Source organism: Myodes glareolus, chromosome 27 (assembly GCF_982192425.1).
Source record: "Myodes glareolus chromosome 27, mMyoGla1.1, whole genome shotgun sequence".
Taxonomy (NCBI): Eukaryota; Metazoa; Chordata; class Mammalia; order Rodentia; family Cricetidae; genus Myodes; species Myodes glareolus.
The window spans coordinates 6611812-6636480 of NC_142052.1; the positions used below are offsets into that span (position 1 = coordinate 6611812).

Genomic DNA, 24669 nt, shown 5'->3' on the forward strand with positions numbered 1-24669 from the left:
CAAGTACTCTCAAATTGCTGAGCCATTCTCTAGTGAAACAATAAAGGTTTTATGTAAGAAGGAAAAAACTGTCCAGTAGAGTTATCTCTGCTCCCGAAATAAACCCTAGAAGAACTGCCGAGTTACCAGCCTCGCGATGCTTACTGCAGGCTTTCCCTCATGATCAGGGCTCTGTTAACTCTTACCTCATCCTGAGATTTGACCAGCGTTCTGAACGTTTTCTCTCCACTCTCCCCATCGATCATTTTATTTCGAATCTAAGAGAAAAATGAAACCATTGCTGCATTCCAGGAAACAAAACTGACCTAATAAGTTTTATAAAAACACTCATTGTAAAGGTTTGACCTTATTTCGAAGAAACGGAATGAGAATGGGAAAGCGGCTGCGCTACTAGGTGACGTTATTTGGAATTTTTATGCTGCCGATTGCAACCATTTTACATAAGGAAAACATGGTTATTGGATTGTTTTGTTAATGGGTCCTGGAATTTTGAAACATAATGGAGTCAGTTTCTGTCAAGCTTCTGAATTCCAGGGGGAAGTAGCTACTGTGAGGTAAAAATGTATGGGTATTCACGGAATTGACATGGAACGTGGAATATTTCAAATTCTTACCTCACCTAGATAATAGTCTGTGGGAAGCAAGGGTTCAGGATCGCCCTTTATGGGTTGTTATTGTTTTTGTTTGTTGGTTTTCCAGAACAGGTCTCCCTGCAGCCCTGAGACCCAACTCCCAGACCAGGCTGAACCCAAACATGCAGGATCCTTATGCTCTGACTCCCGAGTCCTGGGATTACAGGACCCTCACATGGGGCTTGCCCTTTGAAATTTACTTTTCCTTTGTCATATGGAGCGGACCTATTAGGATTTCATGCCACACAGTGAAGCCCCTTACAGCTTCGTTATGCCATAAAAGCAAAGCCAGGCCAAACCAGTCTACCGGAAACTCCCAGAATTCCTTTCAACTTGATTTTCATTTTATGTATTTTCAGCACGTCACATCTGGGCTGTAGTTAACCATTAGTGACCAAACAAACTTGGCGTGACAGGACAGACAAATCTGTAAACTAGAAGATGAATCGAACTCACTGAAGATATTTTCAGTTTGAAGGTGAACAGTAAGAAGCGATTAAAAAATAACCAAGCTTTACCATGTACCCCATCTCTCGGTCAGCTTTCCTTCGTATAGCCTGACACGCAGATGCTACATTGAGGGGAAGCAGGTACTGAGAGACTAAGGGGGGCATTATTGCGAGTCAGCGGGATCTGACTCAACCTCACCGCCATCATCCCTGTAAAGCTGGGATACCAAGCGCTTTAAAGAAATGACCAAAAATGTTCCAGAAGTCACTGTGCCACCCTCCAGAGTAACTCTGAACTTGATCACTTCCTCTTTTTCTATCAGATAACTGCCTTTACAATTAGGAAGCACCCTGGCGGAAGTGCCCTGTGGCTTTGCTGTTGAAGCAAAATAGAAACATGTCAAGGGTCTTCAGACAAACATGGCAGCTGCTTTCCTGACATGGCTCTTCATGCAGTTGGCTGGCTGGAATGCTTCCAACTTCTCCCTCAACTTCATAGCATGTCTGTCTATAAATTTCATTAAAATTATTGTTATTTTTGAATTTTTAAAATAGAGTTATTTTATTATTATAGGTTATTAAGGTTATTATTGCTCACCCTTTGGAGTGAGCAAGGCAATGAAAAAAAAAAAAACATGAAAGGCCATACCTAATCTGAAATATCTATTCTTTTCCGGTATGAGTTATTGGAAGAAGACAGCCCAGAGTGTATACTATTTTGATGACGAAGAACACATCAGTGTAAGCTAGGAGACATCCTGACCTAAACCATGGCTTAGATACTATTTGCAGGATGAGAATCCAGGGCCAGGCCATGTGTCTGCTGGGCTTAGTCCTGGGGCATACACTCACCTCCACTTTAATGTCATTCTCTAACTCTGCATCCAGGAAGTCCAGAGTGACGGGCTCCTGGGATTTGGGGTTCTACACAGAAGACAGTAAATAATGAAGGAGTTAACGTTATTAGAAGACAGCGCTGCACTCAGGACAGTTTGAAGAGCATTCAGCATGAATTCACTCTCTGTAAATTACTCACCTTCTGTTAAGCGCTAGGCATTGAGTTTCAGTGCAACAGACAATTGCTATCAGTTATCAACTGAAGGCAGCAAGAGGCTAGAAATCAAACCTGTGACCTCACTAGCACTATTCTCCACTTTAACATCGCTGCCTTTTCCTGTGGTGTGTAAGGAAGCTAGCTCACTGTGGAACACGACAGAATATTTACTTATATCTCAGCTGATGTTACTGGCCTGCTAAATTCACCTCATTTGGCATGATTCTAATTTTCCAAACATTCAAGGCCATTAGACTAGTGGATATACAGAATGAACCTGTTTCCTGATAATTCTTGCTGCATCATATAACATGTCACATGAGAGTTCCAGATTTTAGCAGAATAAAAGATTTAACTTAAATAAAAGATTTCAAAATAGTTGAAAACTTTAGAAGGTAGACCTTAAAATATTTATTAAAGAGTATCATCCAAATCTGGCCAGAATTAGATACTACTAATTAACACAGTCTGTGTTTGGTTCCTTGCAGGTGTAACAGATCTTTTAACATGCGCTTGCAAATGACATCTGTATTGCAACCGTCTCAAACACCAGGCATGCTAAGGGGGTATGCTTCCTAACATACTAGCAGCAGAAAAAAAAATCTGCCCAATTAGCGTAATTTGTAAAGATGAAAAATGAATGGTATAGCACACATGGGACATATTTATTTATAATCATGCAAAATGGCTTATTTCAGGGGATATTCATATTTTTGAAAAGTCACAATTTCAGATCTCCATCGTACTTGATTAATGAGAATTCTTCAAGTAGCGATTTTTAAAATGCTCTCCCTGTGTCTTTAGTAGGGGTGGGGGAGCAGGGGACTGAGTCCAGGACCTCATGTTTGCTCAGCACACACGCCACCAGAGACCCTGAACCAACCAGTGCCTTTGATAATTGAGAAAACATTCACTGCTTAAGAACTCTGCAAAATCAGAGTTTTTATACTATGGAAATCAAGTATTGGGTTTTCCAGCACAACCCACTATTGTGTGGATGGACAACTTTTGCTGCAGGAGCAAATATTCCTTTGCAATATACATGCAACATGGAAATAAATGTCAATGTGGGGAATTTTCATTAAGTCCACAGAACTTGCAACCTCCCTAACAAAAAGACACAACGAATGTTCCACACACACTACTGTATAAACATTCAAATTAAGATTAAAAAAAAATGCAAAACAAACCCAAGACAACCAAACGGTAAAATTAAAACGGAAATGTTTCTCTTACATGCAACGGATAACGCATAGCATGACAGGCCCCAAACAGCATGCAGGGAGCAGCCATTATCAGGAGGAATTGGCAATACGAAGATCATGTCCCAATCCAACATAGAAAGACAGAGAAGAGAACGAAATCATAAAGAAATTGTCAAGGCATCGCCTGTATCTGTAAATGGCAAGCCAGCAGACCACTGTTTTCGAAAGCGCCATCCCTTCTGTAAGAACTAGAAAATCAAAGACCAAACAATCGGCTAATAAGGAAAGAGCAACACGGGCTGAAGAAATGTATTTAGACTCATGGCTTCCGAAAACCCACGTGACGAAAAATTAAGTATCTAGTATTCTTCATCAGCATGGGCTTCAGCCAGCATAATTATTAAGGGCAGTCAAGGATGTTAACAAAATTTAAAATTTATAACAATTATGAGGAAGTAGTAATATAATACCTCAGAGTTTAAAATATTCCCCCAGTGAAGAAGTTTTATGTGGTTGCTAGTTTGCCATTTAGGGTTTGCACAGAATTTTTACAAAAAAAAAAATCATTATTAAGGTTGCTTATTTTTAATTTATTTAATAATCTTTGCATGCAATATTTGGAGTTGTGGTACAAATAAAATCACCGAAACGCAGCTGATGGCAAAAACTATAACTTAAGGTATGACCAAAGTCACATGCAAACAGAAAAACAAAATCGTTTCCTAGCAGAGGAAGGCATACAGATCATTGTCACTGTAACCTCTTCAGGGACCTAGAAGGCTCTTGAGCTTTTCAGATGCAGAAGCACATGGCTCAGATCACCACAGGGTTCTAGCTCTGTACACAAGAGCAGGGTACCCCAGAGCTCTCTGAGACAACCAGCTTCCCTTCTCCCAGCCATTACACTTTTGACAGCTGGGGAAAGCCGACAGACGCTTTAGAGCCGGAATTCAATGAGGACTTTCAGGAGTGGGACATGGCAACAACACATATGTTTAATTTCCCACGTGGAGTGCCGAATGGAATCGGTGTAACTCCCTGCTCCACAGATGAAAGCAGCAGGTACCGCTCCAAGGTCAAGTGCCGGCTACCAGTAGGACCAGATAATAACTCAGTCCTGCCCTCTGTACTTGGAGACCAGTAACACCACGCTGCCTCACCAGGAAAACACTACCATGTGTTTTAAAGGAAATAATAGGCTTACACAGACATCTACAATGATGTCAAATTTTCTCTAACATTCTGGATCGCTCTGAATAGTTTAAAGAAATATCCTCTTAAGCTGAATGTCTCCGGGCTCCATGTATCTGTAACCAATGTGTGAGTGAGGACTAGATGAGCCCACTGGCCACAGAAGCCAGAAGGGGGTCATTGGGTCCAGGGTACTTGAGCTACTGATAGATACGAGCCAGCATGTGGTGCTGGGAATCACACCCCGGTCCTCAGGAAGAGCAGCCAGTGCTCTCCCTCACTGTGCCATCTCTCCAGCACCCAAAATTCCATTTTTAGAAGGTAAAGAACAAAACCATCCACCTGGCTAAAAATTCTCGTTTAAAAAAGAAAATCACAACATTGGAATCATGACTTTATTTGCACTTAGAAATCAATTTCACAAGCGAACTGTTAGGAAGACATAGATATGATATTAATTTCACCAAACTTAATTTTATAGGAGCCATTTCATTCTGATTATTCTGATTAACGTTATTATTAGATCAGTTTCCTTAAGCCACCTTCCAGCCAGGGCGCACCCTCTACCATTGTTAGCACGCCGCTCCAGCTCACTGAGAAGGGAAGCGCATGCTCCGGAAGCCTGGCCTTAGAAAAGGCCGGTCTTACAAGCCTGGAGAACAGAAGCTTGATCTCAACCTGATTTAGCAAACTAGGAAGCACGGCTGTCTACCTCATTCACAGTTACCTGAACGTTGGGTCGCCTTTTTCTTAAATTAATGGTCGGTATGCCTACACCAATAGGCTGGAGCAACAGAGAAATGATAGCTCATTATCCTACAGCTCATCACAGTAAGAATTCTACCCTGTAGTCAGTGTTAGTCAGCCATTTCCTTGACAAGAAGCAGAACAAATGATGTATTAACAACTCAAAATACTTGTATCGTTGAGTCCATGACAACAAAGCAAAACAAGATACCAACAAAACCCAAAACTGGTAATGGTAGTAAGAATCATTTTTTCTTTCATTTTTTTTAAAGAAACTGTTTATCTTTGTCCTGGATTTTCTTTAAGAATATAAAAATTGGAGAGTGGAAAGAGAGAATCTGTCCTAGATAAATTTCATTGGCTGAAACAAAACAAAGATTAGAAAATAAAAACTGTTGAAATGTAATGACACAACTACGTAAAATAAATACTGCAAATGGCCCCTGCAGATTCTTCTGTGGCAATCCTGCCTTGGTTATAGGGTTGTCAAAGAAGGTTGGGTCTTTTAGAGGTTACCAGGCTGGAAGGCAATAGCTTACAAGGGGATTAGAGACCCCTTTGCCTGCTTGGCCCCTCTCGTGTGCAGTTAGAAGGGGAAACTGACTGCCAAGGAGGAACATACATTGATCACTCATGCCTGACTCCTCACTCCTTACCACAATGAAAACTGTGTGTAGTCAGTTTCATTGCTTACAAGCACGCCAGGCTTTGCTTTAAAAAAAAAAAATTGCCATTGCATTCTGAACAGACTGGAATAAATATAATTGGATATTATGGAATCGTGAACACTTGAGATTTGATCCTTGTTATCTGAAAGAATGAGGGCAGTGGCATCTATTAATAAGCTAAAGGAGAACTCGACCACAGCACTAGATTCATTGGAATATTGATTCTATGACATTGATTATATACGATTTGCAATATAATTAGCCATTTTCAGAATTTATCAAAATAGCAAATCTAAAAAATTAATCTGGTTCTTTCAGTGTGAGAAATGAAAGTCTATGGTAGCAAACTCAGGACAGTCACTTCACTATTTGTTCAAGTGTGGTCACAGAGTGACATATTTTGGAAAAACATGACAATTCCATAGCAAAAAAAAATGCACAAAATATTTGTGACTGGTTTATCGATACTGCAGAGCTGTCTATAAATTACAAAATGATACTGAAATATGTTGCAATAAACTATAGTTCCAGGAATCATATGACCTTGACCTAGTAACACTTGCTTGTATCATTATTTCACCTTGTTCAATAATAATGGGCCTGGCGATAGCACCTCCTTCCTTTCAGATCCACTGATGGGCTGTTGAGGAAAGTGAAGGTTAACTTTGACAGTTCCAGACCTCCATTCCTATACTGGTCCTCTAGACTTGCCCTGTGTTCTCTGCAGCAAGGCCCTCCTAGAGCCTTACAGTTGCAAGTGAGATGCCAGACTGAGATTCGAAAGGTGATAACGGCTATCTGAGAGAAGGACAGTAGTCAGACTAACTCGGTAAAGGAAAATGAGGAACGCGTTCAGATTTTCATATGTTGTCACCAGTGGCCTGGCCCTCTCTTAAGTGGGGGTACAGGGTCTGGAATGGTACCAAGAGAATTTCAAGTCACAATCCCGTTAAAGTTAGTCAGTAATTGTGCCAAACCCTAGTAACTATAACAAACAAATTATATACATACCTTTGGCTGAAGATTTGGATGCAGTAAGACATAACCATTAGGATCGATTGCAAAATAGTAGCCATTGGGACACAGCTGGAAAACAGGAAAACAGCTTAGAGATTCCTAAGTCACGATTAGAACTCCACATTAATCATCTTCCAAAGTGTCGTAACACAGAAGAAACAAAGCAGTGTCTTCATATTCTAAAAATGCCTTTTAACCTTAAACTCTTTTGCTAGATAAGCCACATGGATCTCACTCTCAAGTGCTGTTGTGGACAAAATAGATTGGTCCATAGTTCGGAAATAGGAAGTGTAGTCAAAGAATAAACTACATCTTACCGTAAAACGTGGTGTCAACCTCTTTATATCCTCCAGAGACACATCAACGCCCATCACACCAAGAATCAACTGGTTCTAAAAGAAGATGGTGAAGGTAGTACATTTTATGCCAGAGAAGCTTTCAACACAAATATACATTTATCCTTTTATTATGATATGGAATGATTTCCACATTGATGCAAACACAACACATACACACACATTTAAACACATACACACGGGGTACATTTTGTGTCAATTTACAAAGACTCTCAGCTTTGGCTGTTTTCCATAACGCCATCACCCCAAATTATTTAACTTAGATGAAATATTAATGACTAAACCTAAATCATAAAAGGCATGAATATTTTACTAAGGAAAATAGATGGGGGGGGCTGGAGAGATGGCTCAGAGGTTAAGAGCACTGACTGCTCTTCCTGCGGTCCTGAGTTCAATTCCCAGCAACCACATGGTGGCTCACGGCCATCTATAATGAGATCTGGTGCCCTCTTCTGGCATGCAAACATACATGGAAGGAATGTTGTATACATAATAAATAAAAAAAATCTTTCAAAAACAAAATAGTTGGGTCAATAGTCATGGTCTGTTTCTATGAACCATTCCTACGCTGAATAAAGCCGGTAAATAAAAAAACAATCTGATGGAAAGGCTATGTTACAAACCTTAAAACATGACAAGGAAGAACACAGAGAATTACACCATTATGAGTTTAAATATTTAGACCTTATAAATATTCATTATGTCAATGGGTCTCAAAGTGAGAATCAAAACTTTGTAGAACTCCATTGCTAAAATGAAGCCCTTCACTGAAATTTATATAAAATTAAACAAACAATGCTTTAGTGCAATCGACCTCACTGAGCTACAAACCAGAAATTAACATTCCTTTAAGCCGCCAGTATCACCTGGATTACAAGCCATCAGTATTAAAAATAATTTCTATAGTCTTACATTCATTCTTAACTATGCAATTCTATTTTAAAGTCAAAGCATTTAATAGATAATAAACATAATAAGTATGAACCATATTCAATAATCAGTTACAACTTTCAAGTAGATAGCTCCTTATTGTACTTATATTGCCAGAGCCAAAGAAATTGAGCATTTTTTACAATGAACTGTAAAAAATAGGAAACAAGAGACCAATTAGACCCTCAGGTTATTAATTTTTTTTAAGCTATTACTTGGGAATTCTAAACAAGAATTCAATAAGCATGTGTCTGAACCTGATTCAAAGAGAACCATGGTTTTGGTTTTTCTGTTTTCCCCCTGAATTCCATGAATATCTCAAGCACATTTTAAAAAGTGAGTGGTGGTGGCTCATGCCTTCAATCCCAGCATGCAGGAAGTAGAGGCAGGCCGAGGTCTGTGAGTTCGAGGCCAGCCTCGTCTGCAAGAGCTAGTTCCAGGACAGCTAGGGCTGTCACACAGAGAAAGCCTGTCTCATAGAAAGGAAGAAAAGAGAACTGGGCTCATGATACTATTGTCCACTTTTCATGTCATTACTTGTGGTCTGACTTTCTGAGTTTCTCATCAGGTCACAGTGAGACCCAGCGGCTGAATCCTGACTGTGGGGCCACAAGGATGTGACCTTCACTTCCCTTTTCCCAGGTGGTTATCACCCAGACAGCTGTCGCCAACGACCTCCAGCCTCGCAAGACAATCACATCTTATGTGTCTCCTTATAGAAATATCTTATCCACGCAGCTTCAGCGTCATAGCTTATCGCTTATTGTTATGAATTTTATCAATGAACTTTCAACCTTCAAGTTCGTCTTATTTTCAGATTGCCCAGTGACATTGAAGACCGGCAGAGTTCCAGTGATGACAAGTCCCAGCTCCTAAAAGTAGACGGAGAGAAAAGGCCGATGAGAGCAACGTCTTGAACTTCGTACTACTGTATCAGCCTTTGAAATTGGAAACTTCACTTTGTAATTATCTTGAAAAGAGTCACAAAGATTTAATAACTAATCTTGACTATCTTTAAAGAGAATTTTTCAAAACACTCAATGAAAACTGCTTAGGTAAAATAAATACCCATTAAGCAGTTTTGCAACATCAAGTAAGTATTGGAATGAAATAAAGCAATTGTAACTCTGACATCCATGACTCTGCTCACATCTCTTTCTCCACCTTCACCATTCCTGTACAGCCAGGCACCTCCACAGGGGACTCTCATTGAACAGTACTTTAGATGGGCTGAAAGCTAGTTCTATAGCTTCAATTACATTTTTAAGCCCCAAGTCAAAGGTGTCAGGCCACCTGACAAATGTCTAGCTCAATGTCGTGTTACACAGAAGAAAAATAATATTGACAATGTACTTGCAGAATATTCTAGGTGAGTACTGTGATGTCTAAATATTACTTTTAACTTGCCAAATATTCTAGGTGAGTACTGTGATGTTTAAATATTACTTTTAACTTGTAGAATATTCTAGGTGAGTCCTGTGATGTCTAAATATTACTTTTAACTTGTAGAATATTCTAGGTGAGTACTGTGATGTTTAAATATTACTTTTAAACAGTTCCTTATGAATATTACTTGAAACAACTATACTCCGAAGTGTGCTCTTTGTCCCAGGCACTGTGCCACAGGATAGAATGAAAACCTAAGTGTCCTGCCTCCTAAATGTGACACCAACCTTAAACATAGCAACTCTTCCTATTTCCCTTTACACAGAGAGCGTCCCGTCATCTTCCAAATGACACAATCTCCCCCACGACACTGGGCTAAGTCCTATTTCTCTCATATATCCAGGGTCTCTAAAGGTGATCCGGAGTTGGTATTATTACTTGAATGAACCCTGTGCTCCTAAATTGGCCAATGTTCAGCTTTATGTGGTTTCATCCTCCCCACGAATTACAGAAACATGACTCCCACTTACGCTCAGCTGAGATATCTCTCCCCTCTTAACCACTCCCCATTCCAGTCCCAATTAGACAGCATCTTTCTTTGAAAGTGCCAAAGCTCTTGGAATTCTCCATGTCACAGTCTTCCTCAAGTCTGTTCTTGAAATACGGTTATCAACTTTGTTCTTGAAATACCGTATGTCCCCTTCCTAATAAACTGCTGATTTGATTGCCGCACATTCAGACCCCCACCCTCGCTGTGATTCTCAGTAATGGGGCACCTATTTTTAAACCAGTACAAAGAATGCTGTGCCCTCTGGCCACCAACTTACGTCGTCTCGCACTTTGTTTGTTTTTTAAACATCTTGTTTCAGCGTGGAAAGTGGAACATTGATAATCAGCATTTCCGCCAAATGTTATTTGTGTTATCAATGAGAACCTTGCCAGCAAGGCAGACACTCTGGGTAATGAACTTCTGGTCATAGGAAATGCAGCAAGGCCTAACTATCGACTCCTATCGTGTGCAATCCTGAGATGGATTTGAAAAACCGAAACATCTTGGGCATGGCTGGAGATGACCATGTGACCTTAAGTAAATAAGGAACGTCAAGAAGGAAGGCTCGATAGTCATTTTCTGTGGCTTGAGGTAAGCAAGCTTCCCTTTATCTCCCTTAGCATGCGAGATGGCTGTTAAGAGTCCCTACTTTCTCTCTAACTTCCTGTATGTGTTTATTTTGTGAATCCTGAGTGATAAGTCATTCTAACGGGTTGCATTTCGCCCTTGTGTTCAGCACCGCCCTGAGAGAGCAGCGAAGGCATTTAACTGCACTCCAAGTAGGGGAAAGGGCATCACTGATTCAGCACTCACTTTCTGCTTTGCACTTAGACTCTGTAGCTTATTACTTCGGTAAATGGCTAAATAGTCCTTAAATTCAGATTTGGCATATGAAAAAAAAAAACTTAGGTATTGTCATGTTTTGACAACTTGTGTAATAAAGTAAAAATAAATTAAAACGTGATTTCTCAACTTATATTGACAATTTGGGCTAGACAATTTTGTACTCTGTGGGAAACGGGGCTGACTGATGTTTAGTAGAGGACACCTAACACCAGTCCAGGGTACCAGTTGTTATATGCCAGCGGGAGCTCTCTGCACCACTGGGTGCTTGACAAACATGTTTTCATACAAGTTCAAGTGACAAAAATAGGGAAAATAACTCCCAGTTGGAAATTACTCCTTAAAACGTGATAGCACGCTTGCGTTAACACGGCAGATGCATTTGATGAGAAACTGATAGGCAAATATCTCTCAGCAGATTGGGTCACCTCGATGTGATATTTCCATAAGAATGTCTAAGTCTGCACTTAAAGCCTGGGATTCTATGTGAAGATGCAATTATGCTCATGTTGATTTAAATGCATTGCCAGAGTCTGTGGATCTAACTAAAGGTATGTTTGGGTTTGCACAAGTCCGGGCGCAATGGTGGACGTGTTGTACATATAGATACACAGACACCCGCTTCAAAAATAGGTGTTTCAAAATGTTTGCTCAAAATATGGAATTCCTAGTTACTACTCACATGATGGTCAGTATTATTTTCTTCTATTTCTCGCATGACGGTCAACAAGTGATTGAAATTCCCATATAGTCAGCGTTCTAAGTCAGACAACCAATATTTTCAGTAGAACAAGAAGAATCTACAATTTTACATGGATGATTTTATACTAACGTAAACCTAGCTGAGAAGCTTGCAAAGGAGTAGATTTTAGAAAGAAAGGGGCTCAGGGAAGAGAACAAGGGAAATGCCACCCAGAGAGAGGAAGAGTCAGCCCCGCGCTCTTCCCACGACAGCTCCCAGCGGAGAAGCCCAGCCTCTTACCAGCGCGTCCAGATACACGTTGGTCCATTGCACCTGCTTTGCTTTGTCTCCTGCTAAAACCATGGGTCTTCCCAGGACATCCAAATATTCCTATTCACACAAAAGAAAGGTTGAACACCATCAACAGAACAAACAAATGTCAGAGATACAATGTTCCAAAGTAATCTTCAAAGAGAAAAATTGAAAATGAATATGGAACCAAATTATTGAGAGTCTGTCTGTCCTATTTGGGGCATTCTGTAATTTTCCTCTAGTTTATTCCTTAAATGGTATGTTTATATATATATATATATATATATATATATATAGGATCAATAGGACTTATTTATAGTATATATCTCCTCCAGGTTTTTTTCTAGCACCAATCAGAACATTGTTCCTCAAAGTCCAGCCAATGATAAGGGAAACATATTCATTATGAATCGCTTCATGTTGATCTAAACTATCTAGGGCCCTGTGATTTATGTGTGAAATTGCACAAATTTGAAATGATAAAGCAGCTACATCCTTGCTTTCACATAACAGATTGTTTGGATGGAATTCAAAACTGCATTTAAACATATCAAAAAAAATGACTGCAGTATGTGCCAAATCCAGACACCAGACTTACATTCTCTGCCGCTTCATCTCAACCCTCAGCGTGTTCAGTGCACACTTCCGGGAGGCCAAGCTATTTACGCTCAATTTTAACAGCTATTTTGGGCATTATTGCTGGTGTTTCAAATTGGGCCACAATCTCTAAATCTTAATTTATGAATATTTCAAAATGGAAATATTTAAATAAAATTGCCGAATTCTACAAAATGTTGTGTAAACAGTATGCTTTTTCGCTCAAATCAACAGCATTATAAAGTCATCTTACGGCATTATAAAGTCATCTTACTGCAGCTTTATTTAGATAAATAGGTAAATAGACCTGGAAGAATCTGTGGGAAAAATCTAAGTCCTATGTAGGGGTTAGATCACTTGCCCAGAAAAATTACTATTTAGTGTTCTATATGGCTGGGAAAGTTATATTTAACTTACACTTGAATAAAAATTACATGAGATTATTAATAAATTTCACATTATCCATTTTCTATGACATTTCAATACCTAAGAATAACAAACCACAATTATATATACATACATATAATATGCATAATATGTGTTTACCTAGGTTTCAGATATGTAAGGATATAAAATCAATAAATACCACATCAGCCAGTACTGAGTGAAAATATAAATTATGTAAATCTTTTTTTCTACTTTTAATTATTCTCATCAGACTGAACTAATAAAACCAGGACAATCTCTTTTTATTTCCAGGAAAGTAATCTTAAACTTTGAAAGAAAAGAGTACAAGTATTTTTAGCTGACCATACCTGAGTGTTGATTCTTATCGCACCAATGGAGGGAATTTCATAATAATAACCTAAAATTCACATACAAATGATATTTGTAAATATCACACTTACAATAAATATCAATAAATATAGCTTTATGTTTTTCATAGGAGGAAAAGGTTATTTTCCTTATAATTTGGGTAAGTAAATAAATATTATAAAAGATTTGCATTAAAATATAAATACAAATGTTAAATTCAGAAAAATAATGATTAGTGAATATTGTCAACAACTTTAGAAAATTTATGATAAATTTTAGTTCTTAGGTAGTATAAAATAACTCTAACTTCTACAGACCAGTAAGGAAACAGGAGCTACTGGTAAACTATTAAAGGTACAGATAGACTCATCATTAGCATATGCACATGCTTTCCTAAACGTAAGTTTTGGGATGTGTTCAGGTTCTCTTTTCTGTTATAATAAACAGTTAATTCTTCAAAAGACTTCTTTTTCTGAGTCCAAAAAAATAGTTCACTGCATGAAATTTGAATATGGAGAAAAGTATGAGATTGTTTTCAAAAACAGTAATCCAGTCATTGAGAGAAGAAATATGCACAGATCTGCTCTACATCATTAAGTATCTCGCATGCTTTCATCAGTCCGCAATATTAGGCTCAGATGTCTGAATGTGCTCTAATGCAGTGCTAATCTCAAGAGTTTGGTGTATGTTTTCTTTTCTCTAGAAAGCAAGTTCGGAATCTAATTCTTATTCCATACAGTGTAGTTACGACTTTACATTATTTTGGGTGCAAGTAAAGACCTAATAATAATTATTAAAGTATTTTATATTCCAATAAATATGCTCAAGATAAACAGATCCATTACCTTTATTCTCACAAGCCATCCACTGAATAGGTCCTCTGTCATAGTTATGTTGACCAACAGAAAACGTGAACACACGGACCTAAGGAAATTGAAAAACCGGTCGAGTAAAATTCAACTGAACAGCAAAACAAGAGTGGTGAAGAGAAACTAATAAAAGCACATTCAGGCAGGGAAGTTAATAGAGCCAGTCCAACATCAGGCCTGTAGAGGACTTGAGCAATGGGATCAGCACCATGGCGTCCTGCACCAAACCTCCAAGCTCGGTGCCCGGACAGTGACTGTGGTTTCTCCTTTATAAGAAGTGTTTCCTGCCGGAGCAACTCCGTTCCCCCTTGCTGCCTGATTAAAGATCTCACCTAACTATCCAACCACAGCAAAGCCACTGCCCTAGCGCATAGGCAATGGCGATACAAACGGATGCAGGAGCTCATGGCATCTGCTGTGACTGGAGACAACGACCTTTAGCGCTGGCTTTTCTACTTTCAGACTGTGGCAATATTTAAGATTGTGGCTTAGTAGCATCATTTCCTGGAAAGCCTGGCTGGCTTTGCTAAATATCCAAGCTGCTTGCTGGTTTTTGTTTGTTTGCTTGTTCGCTTGTTCTTTCATTAATTCAATCGAAGGGACCATTGTGGGTGCCTGCGGGCTCGGTGTCCCAGGCACCTGTGTGAGCATGCGTGTGGAGGCCAGAGATTGGCATCAAGCATCTCCTCCAGTTCTCCACCTTAATTTTGGGAACGGGGTCTCCCTGAACCTGAAGCCCGCTGTTTGGCTAGACTGACTGTATATCAAGTCCCCGAGAACTCCTTTCATTCCGGCCTCCCCAGGGCTGGGATTACACACGTGTTCCTGCCGTGCCCTGCTTTTTAAGTAGGTAGTGGGGATCTGAATTCAGATCCCCATATTTGAGCTTGAGACTTCTCAACCCTGAGCCATCTCCCCAGCTCCTATGGCAGACAGTTTCCTTGTTCCGTTTGGCACACAAATCTTGAGCACAAATCTCGAAATAGCAATAACAAAACCTTTTTTCTGTTGGTCTAAACTACAAATACTATAACATTCTATGCTGCCGAATGTATGCATGGGACGGTGCTAGTTCCCTTGCGAGGTTCGATCTAGGCCACTTTGAGTCACCCAGGTTTGCCTCAGCTAGTAATATACGAGGTCACGTGGTGGGCACGTCTGTTTGCTGTGTGCGTTTGGAGAAAGGCTCATGCTATGCAACACTGTCTGGCCTCATACTCGCCTTGGTCCTGCCTTGATTTCAAGTCTTCTATTGATACCTGGCTCACGCCTGAATTCTAGTCACTTACAAACTATTCGAACAACGATGAAACCTAGCAGAGGCTCGTACCCTCCCGCTCCTGCCTGAACTCACTCCCTTGGCGCAAACCGGTGCTTCCTTTCAGCTGGGTCAGTTGGGAGTCTGTCTTCTAGTTCCACATGTTACCACTCAGAGCCGAGCTAACCCTAACAGAAATATTTTTATAAGGTTGACCACCCCGAGTAGTAATGCGGTTTAGCCGGGGTGCCCTAAGGAATCTGCACTTGGGCATGCCGGTCATCCTGCGAGCAGGCAAACCTCACAGATTCAATTAATGCGCAGCTGTATCCAGTTCCTCCGGTTACCACAACACGATTCAGGCAAAATACTTTCTACAAGATGCTTCTCAGCGCGAAGAAGTGGAGGAATTAGGCCGAGTGAATTATATTTCTATTAACACGGAGACCATACTTAGACCCACGCTGTGTGATTATTTCGGCTGATGTTATCCTTCCAGCAGTGCAAATAAACATTTCACTCCGAAAAAGGAAAACAGCAGAATGGCTTCGGGCCTTATTTGTTTGGCCAGGGCGACTTCACTTTACTTTCCAGGCTGCTTAGGGGGCGCCCACAGCTCAGAATGAAGGAAAGGGGCGCGTTCTGTCACAATTCATCATTTGGGAATGGTTTAAGCTTCTCTTTTCCTCACCGTTCTTCATTTTTACCTGGTGCTTGCAGATTTATTTCGAAGTTACGTTAATAGTTGGGCCATTTGCCTGTTATAAATGTTAAGTTTCTACACTATGTTTGCCTTGCTGCAGACATGCATGACAGCGCTATTTTGTCCAGACTATTTCCTTCCAGCAGTTACTAAAACGTTGAGAATTACAAATTCCAACTTCGCATAATTTATAAGAATATCTAATTCTGACTCATCATCACAGTATTTATAAAATCTATCATAGCCAAAATGCTTATTTTGTACTTAGTTTTATGGAGATAGCACACAAAATATGTTTACCAACCGCATATCAAAAGTCATTTGATAATGTTTGAAATTATATACTGGAGAAGAAATTCATGCTTAAGACTTAGCATCGTATACATTACGATGAAAATGGATATAAAATTATTACATTTCAAGGTAAAACTATTTTTCATAAGATACTGTTTAAATAAAACATATTGCTGTATTTGTTTTTCTTCAATATGTTTCTACCTAATTATGTATGGGGAATTCTGATTTTGTGAACGTTGGTATTCACAGGTTGTAGCAAATGAGGGTAACAATGGTGAGCTCTGTGCTCTGGCTTCTGTTGGGACTTCCTGGCTTCCCGCTTCCCTTTCTATACTGTATTGCTGCCACCCAGTGGAGCTTCTAGGAACTAACTCCGAAATGCGGAACGATCTAAACGCCATGTACTTTTTAGAGTAAAAGAATTACACTTTGCTCCTTCTTTTCCTCCTTCCAAACTACCCCACATACCCACTCTGCTCTCCTTCAAATTCATGACGTCTTCAATTCATTGACTGTTATTACCTACGTGTGTGTGTGTGTGTGTTTGTGTGTGTGTGTTCCTATATATGCTCAACCAGCAGAGTGTGACTGGGCTGAATGTTTTCAGTCTCATCCACATCTTTAAATTTAAGATTCTTGAGAAATGGAGTTCTTACCTGAAAGTTGTACAATGTGAGCTTCACAACAAATTGTATTCACCAATACCAATTTGTTTCCACTTACTATTAGTGTGTATTACATAAAACTATGTATACATACAGAGACATATGTAAACGTACAGATACATATGTATACATACAGATACATAGAAAAAACTCCAAATTTTGAAGATGTAGTCAGAGGAGCTAAATGCTTCACCTGAACACTCAGGCAAATTCTTCACACTATACTGTATCCATATTGTGTTATCTCCACTGTTGAGGAAGCTGAATTATTTGACTCAGGCCAGGAGACTATTGCTAATCCTATGGTCAATTTACGCATTAACAGATTGCACAGTGTCAATTTTCAAAGTGAACCGTGCTTAGAAAAATCAGTTAAATTTTCCTCAACCAAGGTTACGGAGATCTTCCCTTCAGGACACATTTGAAACAAATACAATCATAAACGACTTCACAAAGATTGGCCAAAAATCAGAGCCCAAGAATGATGCAAGAACATAGCATAAAGTCCAGTTTCAACAGTTCCAAGTCTGTACAAGTTGACATCTATCACAGTGTTCTGTGTGTGTCTGATGACGGTTAAATCAGGAAAGAATGAAGGGTCAAGTGAGCGCTGTCTGCTCTCCAGAGGGACGGAAGACCAGCTCTGCTGTCAGGTTTCATAGAAGTCAGTTGAGCATAATGTGGGAAGAATGGAGCCAAGGGACACTGGTATGCACTGTGTACTTTGTAATTTAGGTTGTTTTTATCATGGCAAATTTATGTCGTTTTTATTTTGCATTGCACAGACATATTTTCTCTAGTTGAATAAAAATGTCAAGTAAACATAACATTTAATTTATTTGCCTCGTTCTTGACTCGGCCATACGTGATAAGCAAAGCAGTATCAATGGGAGGAGCATTGGTAATAAAATTAAACAAATTCAAATGGGGCTTTATTGCTTATAAATATGCGTATTTTTACCCTCGGTTGTTTAGGGATCTGTTTCTTTGGGCAGGTAGCATAGGTTAGCCGGTGGAGGGCTTTGCAATTCGAAGCAACCATGCTGAGGAACGGAACTGCTGAGACTCATGGGAAGGCAGAAGAAGAGAAATGACGCCACAAACATGTCCTCTGCCCTCCACAAGTATGCCAAAAGTCGTGACTCACACATCTGCCCATCACACATGTATATATAAAGTAAAAAATAAATACAATTTAAAAAATTGATTTCTTTCTGAACAGAATATTATAATTCCAGTAGCTCCAAGTTAATTACAAACCTCAACTACTGGCTTCAAGAAAACATCAAATTTTGCATTTTAAAAGATAACGATGACCCAATGGCACAGCATTTGCCTGGCTGCGTGCGACATTGAGTTCAATCATTAGTACTGTGAAAAATAGATAAATATATAGTAAAGTATATACTCCTGATTTAAAAGTTTATCCTACAATTCTCACTTCTGCTAAACCATTTTGTGAAATTTTCTGTCTTGTTTGTTGAAATCTGAAATACTTTTCTTCAATTAAGGACTTTCCAAACCCACAGCATTAGCTGTTTAAGGCTGGAAGAATTTTTCTTCCCAGCAGAATCCAGTTACTGGAAACTGTCACCTCAACAATTATCAGTTACCCAGAGTTCAAGTTTAATTTACAATAGGCAAGTCTCCAAAGAATAATGTAGATGAATCTACGAAGAAAGGGAGCCAGTAAAACTAAAATAAAAACTTTAGCTATTGAAACATGTGAGAAAAAAATGGTATCTGAGATGGATTTTATTAATCCACTCTGGGAACTCAAACTTTTGGTATTTAGCCTATCAAAATACTGGAATGGACTGAGAACCTTTAGGAGACTTTGCTACAGTGCGTTCCACAATCCACACACATGTTTAAACACAGAGCCCTTGAAGAGCCCGCATTTCTACTTCTATAACATGAGGCAGTAAAGTCCGAACTCATGGCCACATGAATTTATTTCCTAAAACACAGGGATCTGTGCAGCCTGCACAGATTCGACGATCCATGTTGACTGCAGTCTGCCTACAGAGGCAAGAAGCATCCTTGCTGACGATACCGTCAGGCTGTATGGGCAGGAGAAAGGCTCCGGGTGGGCGGATGACTCTCCTTTGGCTGGCCAGAGGACGGGCACTGATGGATGACCAGCCAGGAAGATTCTATATGAGGCTGTCAAATTTAGACCACAGATAATTTCAGTTCTTGACTCTCCCACTGATCTGATTTTCAAAAAAAAAAAAAAAAAAAAAAAACAAAAAACAAAAAACTATCTGATGTCTCTTATTTTGGCTGTCCTATCTCAACAGTGTGGCAGTGAATACGATGGTGACATGGTGACGATGCTTTCATCACGTGAGTACTTCAATCGGAAAGAAAGTACTCCGTGTGAAGTCTTTACGAACTCAAGAGCTGTGGAACTCATTCAGTTGTAGGGATGAAGACGGCGATGACGACACTATTGTCTAGAAGGCTGCAGAGAGTCTGACTTCCACAGCTCACTCTCCGAAGCGGGTCGCCCGCCTTTCCTACATCAAGAACTCAAAAGGGCTAAAAGGAGCCTCTTCCGAGATGAGCACATTTGGATGGACGCCAAATGTCCCTCCTTTATTCTACTCCTACGGAGCCAATGCCATGTAGATGGCACATGTCTGCGTAAGCTAAACCCATTTCGGTTCCAAAGGTCTGACAGAAACATTTGATTAATGCCTGTTGAATATGATCAAGTAAATAGCATAACAAGCGTTTCAGCAGGAGCAGCATGCAGTTGTCAGAGAGGGTCGACAGCCTCCATCTTAAACAGGCTAATGTTTCTCTCATGTCCCCTGCAGATGCGTGCACAGCACAGGTCCACGTGTTGGGATTAGACAGCAGCCCTGCTGCCTGGGGTGATGATTCACCCTCGTATTATTGGAGTAGAAGGAAGACTTCTCAGCCGCTCTTTTGCTGTAGGAATTGTGGCTCTACAGTTACCGACCGGCTTCTCAGGCATGGATGGATCCACCTCCCACCTATGTCCCCAAATGTAGTTTTTAACTAAATCTCTGTCATCCTATTTATCTATAAGACTTGGAATCAGAGGCTGGGGTGAAAACCTACCAGGCTCAGAGAGGTCGAGATGTCTCAGAAAGAGAGTGTCTTTCCACTCCACCAATCCCAAAGTGACTGCCACACTCAAAGTCCCTCCCTACTACTTCCTGTGCACCTCTCTATCCATCTTCCAGACTCCCTCTGACTCTCTGATTACTTTTTGTCCAGTAGTTGCTGGCTCCACCCTTTGACCCAAAGTTGGTTCTACTTAATTAATGCAAATGCGGTACTGGAGTTCACAATGTAACTGAATTTCCCGCAACTCCCTTTTCTCTGAATACACTTACTGTACCTTATAATGGAGGACTAAGCTACAGCAACAGTGGATTCCCAAGCCATCTGTTCTCCTATTAAGACTATCACTCGCTGACTTCAGAAGGCAAGGGAGTGACTCAGACCTTTCTTGGTTTTTGGATATAATAAATTCTTCCTGAATAATAAAAAGTACTTTACCAGCGCTGATGATGAGCTGTTAAAGGAATCCGTGTACCGGACAGAGGAGAACAGAGGAGAATTAAAAACACCATCAGCACAAACGACATGGCCTTCCCTGCCTTCAGAAAAAACATGACGGAGTGCAAACAGCATGTTTACTAAAAGCTCCGATCGCAAGGGGAAACACTGTTTGAGCAGCATCCACTTAACGAGTTACAAGTCTACTGACTGAATGTTTTCTGCTATCTGCGGTATTATCTTATTTTAGAAGTGTATTCACGTCTATGAATATACACGCCATACTCTTAAAAACTGAGGATCTACTATGAGGCAGACACTTTGTGATTGGCTATGAAATCCTTAGTAGACTGATGAATTGGTATCACCTTACTCCACGCAGCTTCTAGGATAAATAAAGGTTCAGGCAACATGTAAGGAGATAATGCAAGTGGTCATCAGGAGTAATGGAAGGCAAACGGAAAGATGGTGCCTTTAACACACAGCAAAGGACACGGAGGTGACAAAGAACGGCTTTTGTCAAAGCAATTGGCAGCCACGGAAACAGCAAGACCCGATACCACTCACAGCAACATTTTAACTATGAAGATTCTTGGATGACAGGATATAATTAAGCTTAAAGCATACTTCAAGTGCACTTTATGGATCTAAAGTTTATGTGCTATATTATATATTTGGTACCTGGGTGAGAATTTCATTTGGCATGACATTTATTTAGACATTAAATTAAAACCTAAAACTTACAAAAGTGATATTCCTCAAATCTGAACAAAATGTAGCCAGGTATTTTACTAGGGTAGAGAATAAATGGCCAATACTAATTTTATTTTAAGAGAAACAGACGAGAAACAAATGATTTCAGACACAAAAATATACACACATACCCAAACACACACACCGTGCACATAGCATCCCATTGAAATTAATAATTCCTCCATAGGGCAGGCCAGTATGTCATCATTTCAACTGTGACCTGACGCTGGCATAAACCACGCTGTGATCTATAAACAAAGGTATATGGTTTTTATTCCAAAGCTTAACTCTTAGAACTGGTTGAAAGTGCAAAAATATCCAAGATAAAAGATTTTAGAAGCAATGTAACTGGTAAATGACATTCAATATTTTATAAGCTAAACAGCCTTAATTACTTATGTCAGAACAATTCCTTACAGAGGCTATGGTTTTGCCTGATGGAAAAGGAAGGCACGAAGAAAGTTGGGAATGAAGTGAATTATTTCCTGAGGATTTTTTTCTGTCAGTTAAAAAAGACTTTTTTTTTGACTCTAAAACCTCAATGCACATTGAGACACTTGGGACTTGGATTAGACTTTTACAGATGGCAGAAAGCATTTTTCTGTTTAGATGCAATGGCAATGCAGGAAAGAGCTCTCCTCACATTTACTAGTGAACTGCTGAAAAAACTGCAGCAATGGATATTCTGACATTAGCTGAACATTCCTTACTTTAAAAATGATTTCACGTGCATGTTGTAATAGTTTTAGACACTTCAAAAATGTTTGCCATATTAATTTTGATTGCCTTCTTTATAAGGTTTAATTCTGAAAATTCAGTGAGCCATGAGAGAATTCTTTTCTACCTGGAGAGGCAGAATGAAGGGTGCACCGCCCATCAAGCCACCGCTGCCATCCCAGAGAAAGGCAAATATGTTTGATTTTACTAGTCCTGGGAATTATCTTTCAACTCTGCGTCTGGCTTTCCTCTCCCTGGTCATTTGTTTGTTCTCATCGGTGGAGCTCATTTTGGTTTTGGCACCATTTTTAAGGAGGTCTCACACACATGGGTGAGCCCAAAGGAATGTCACTTCTGCAGGTAAAGATTAGAAGGTAAATGTGTTTTAATTTGGAACAGCTGCTCCTGGAGATTAACATGGATTTGGTTTTAAATCTCTGCCTATCTCTAATCAGGTAGATTGATTCCCACGAGTAGGACATTCCTTAAAAAGAACCCAAACATTTTGTTCTAATTCTCAAAGCTTTTGGCTTCATTAAGCTGTGCTGTGCACCCAGAGACACATCCGTCAGCGGTCCAGACAATCCCATCACATCTACCTGGGCTGCCGTGAATGACTTCTGAGTCATCACGATGGGAAAGGAATTTAAATGAAGCATTCCCCGGCCATATTAATGCCACAAGAGGCTCAGAGAAAAGTGCAAATAAGATGGTAGTTCTTGGGGTTCTTTTTTTTAAAGATTACAAAACTTTAAGACCTTATAGAATTTATATATTTAATTTTTGTATTATTGTGGTAAAATCACATTACATGAGACACACCCTCAGCTCCCTTTTAAGCAGACATACTTCCAGCTCATGTCTGAGCAGCCGTGTGGAAATATGACAAGTGCAGCGTCTGCCATTACTAAGCAAGTTCCCTCAGCTTCTGGCTCTTACCGTCTTTCCAGTCCCTCTTTCTCGAGACTCCCTTAGGAAACAGAAGGGTAAAAAGGATGCAATTATATTGAAATCTCCAAAACTCAAAGGAGTATTAAAAACATATCTAACTCAAAAACGAAATGCTTATATTTTACAGTTATAGTGCTGTAATGTGCCTCCATGGAGTCAGCCTGCAAAACTTTACCTGTGTGCCCACAGACTGAAAGTGAGAGGGGTATCCACCCCTTTCTCCAGTCCCTGGCAACCTTGTGGCTGTGAGAACCCGACTACTGCAGATTCCTCATGCATGTGCACACATAAAATATTCACTTATTTACGTGTGTGTCTGTGAAGAGCTTAGTTGACTAAGCATGAGGTCAAAGTTAACCACTGTTATATACTGTAGAATTCCCTTTGGTTGAGGCTAACAAGCACTTCCTAGAACGTATGTGGCATGGTTTCCTTATCTATTTGCGAGAGGGTGACTTGTCATTATAGCCTATGCTTTGAATAAAAATGCAATCAATAAAGAAATGGCTTCTTTAAATTTTGTTTTGTGGATTTCCTCATCACACCTCCTCCCTTCCATTCTTGGGTGTTTCCCATTTCTTCTAAAGTTCATGTTTTCTTATTCTTTAGTTATAATTTTCACACACACACACACACACACACACACACACACATATCTATGTTTATAAATACAGCCAGGGAAAACAATCTAATCTTGCTCATATGTGCTTACAGTTGACCTCTGGGATTGTCTGGCCTCTCAAGGGCCTCATACCTGGAGGAGCCTGATTCTCTCTCTACAAGCCTGTAGTTCTCTCTAACAGATGCAAAAAAAAAAAAATCCACATACACGCATTAAATAGCTATAAAACATTCGATTGGAGGTACAATGGGGCCAAATCTTCCCAAGGAGTGAAACTGTCCATCAAAGAGAAATCAAAAGCCAGTAAATCACACCCGTAGCCTCAGCTACCTGGAGGCCGAAGATAGATGTAGTCTTCATTAGGATCAATGTATAATTTGTTGAGCACAAGAAAGATATTATATCTTCCCCCATGACTTTTAGGATGGGCCTTTAGCATTTTAGGAAAATAGATTGAAGATTGGTGTCTATTATAAATATGGGGTGTCAGTAAGAAAGGACACGTAAACTCTCAGTAAGACGAAGCAGTTCTAGTCTTAACAGGTTTTAGTAATATACTAACGCTCTCTGCACAGCATAACCTCGTAACCACACTGCGTGTCTCCTGTAGGACCACAAACATGGACATGGAATATTACAATTGCAAAACGCTGATCTTCCTCTTGTCCGTGGCTTTTGGGATAGCATTCTTTAAACTATTCTGCCAACCAAGGAGTTCATCTTCAGCCTCCCCGGGAGCTCCTTCTCAAGCAGGCTGTGTCTGACTGCTGCTGTGAACGGTTTTCTCTAAAATAACACGGCAGAAATGTCTTGGTGTTTTTAGAATATCGAGTCTTCCTCCAATTCTAATGATTAGGAGACATGAAGCTTCATCCGGGAAAGGCTGAAACTGTTTTGTTTACCCACACTTTCCTTATTTCTT

At 39.8% G+C, this 24669-nt stretch overlaps 1 protein-coding gene across 7 annotated transcripts in view; it reads right to left on the minus strand.

Annotated features, from left to right (window-relative positions):
• Positions 1–24669, minus strand: part of Cacna2d1 (calcium voltage-gated channel auxiliary subunit alpha2delta 1) — a 431327-nt gene that overhangs the window by 51468 nt on the left and 355190 nt on the right. For 2 of the 7 annotated variants that reach the window (XM_085684077.2, XM_085684079.2), the window contains exons 13-21: positions 14221–14299; positions 13375–13424; positions 12011–12100; positions 9044–9121; positions 7281–7355; positions 6958–7032; positions 5259–5315; positions 1934–2005; positions 186–257 (exon numbers count right to left, since the gene is read on the minus strand). In XM_085684077.2, coding sequence (XP_085540203.2) covers positions 186–257; positions 1934–2005; positions 5259–5315; positions 6958–7032; positions 7281–7355; positions 9044–9121; positions 12011–12100; positions 13375–13424; positions 14221–14299 — 648 coding nt within the window. The remainder of the gene's footprint in view (positions 1–185; positions 258–1933; positions 2006–5258; positions 5316–6957; positions 7033–7280; positions 7356–9043; positions 9122–12010; positions 12101–13374; positions 13425–14220; positions 14300–24669) is intronic. The other 5 variants (XM_085684081.2, XM_085684083.2, XM_085684080.2 and 2 more) reach the window with 3 other exon arrangements.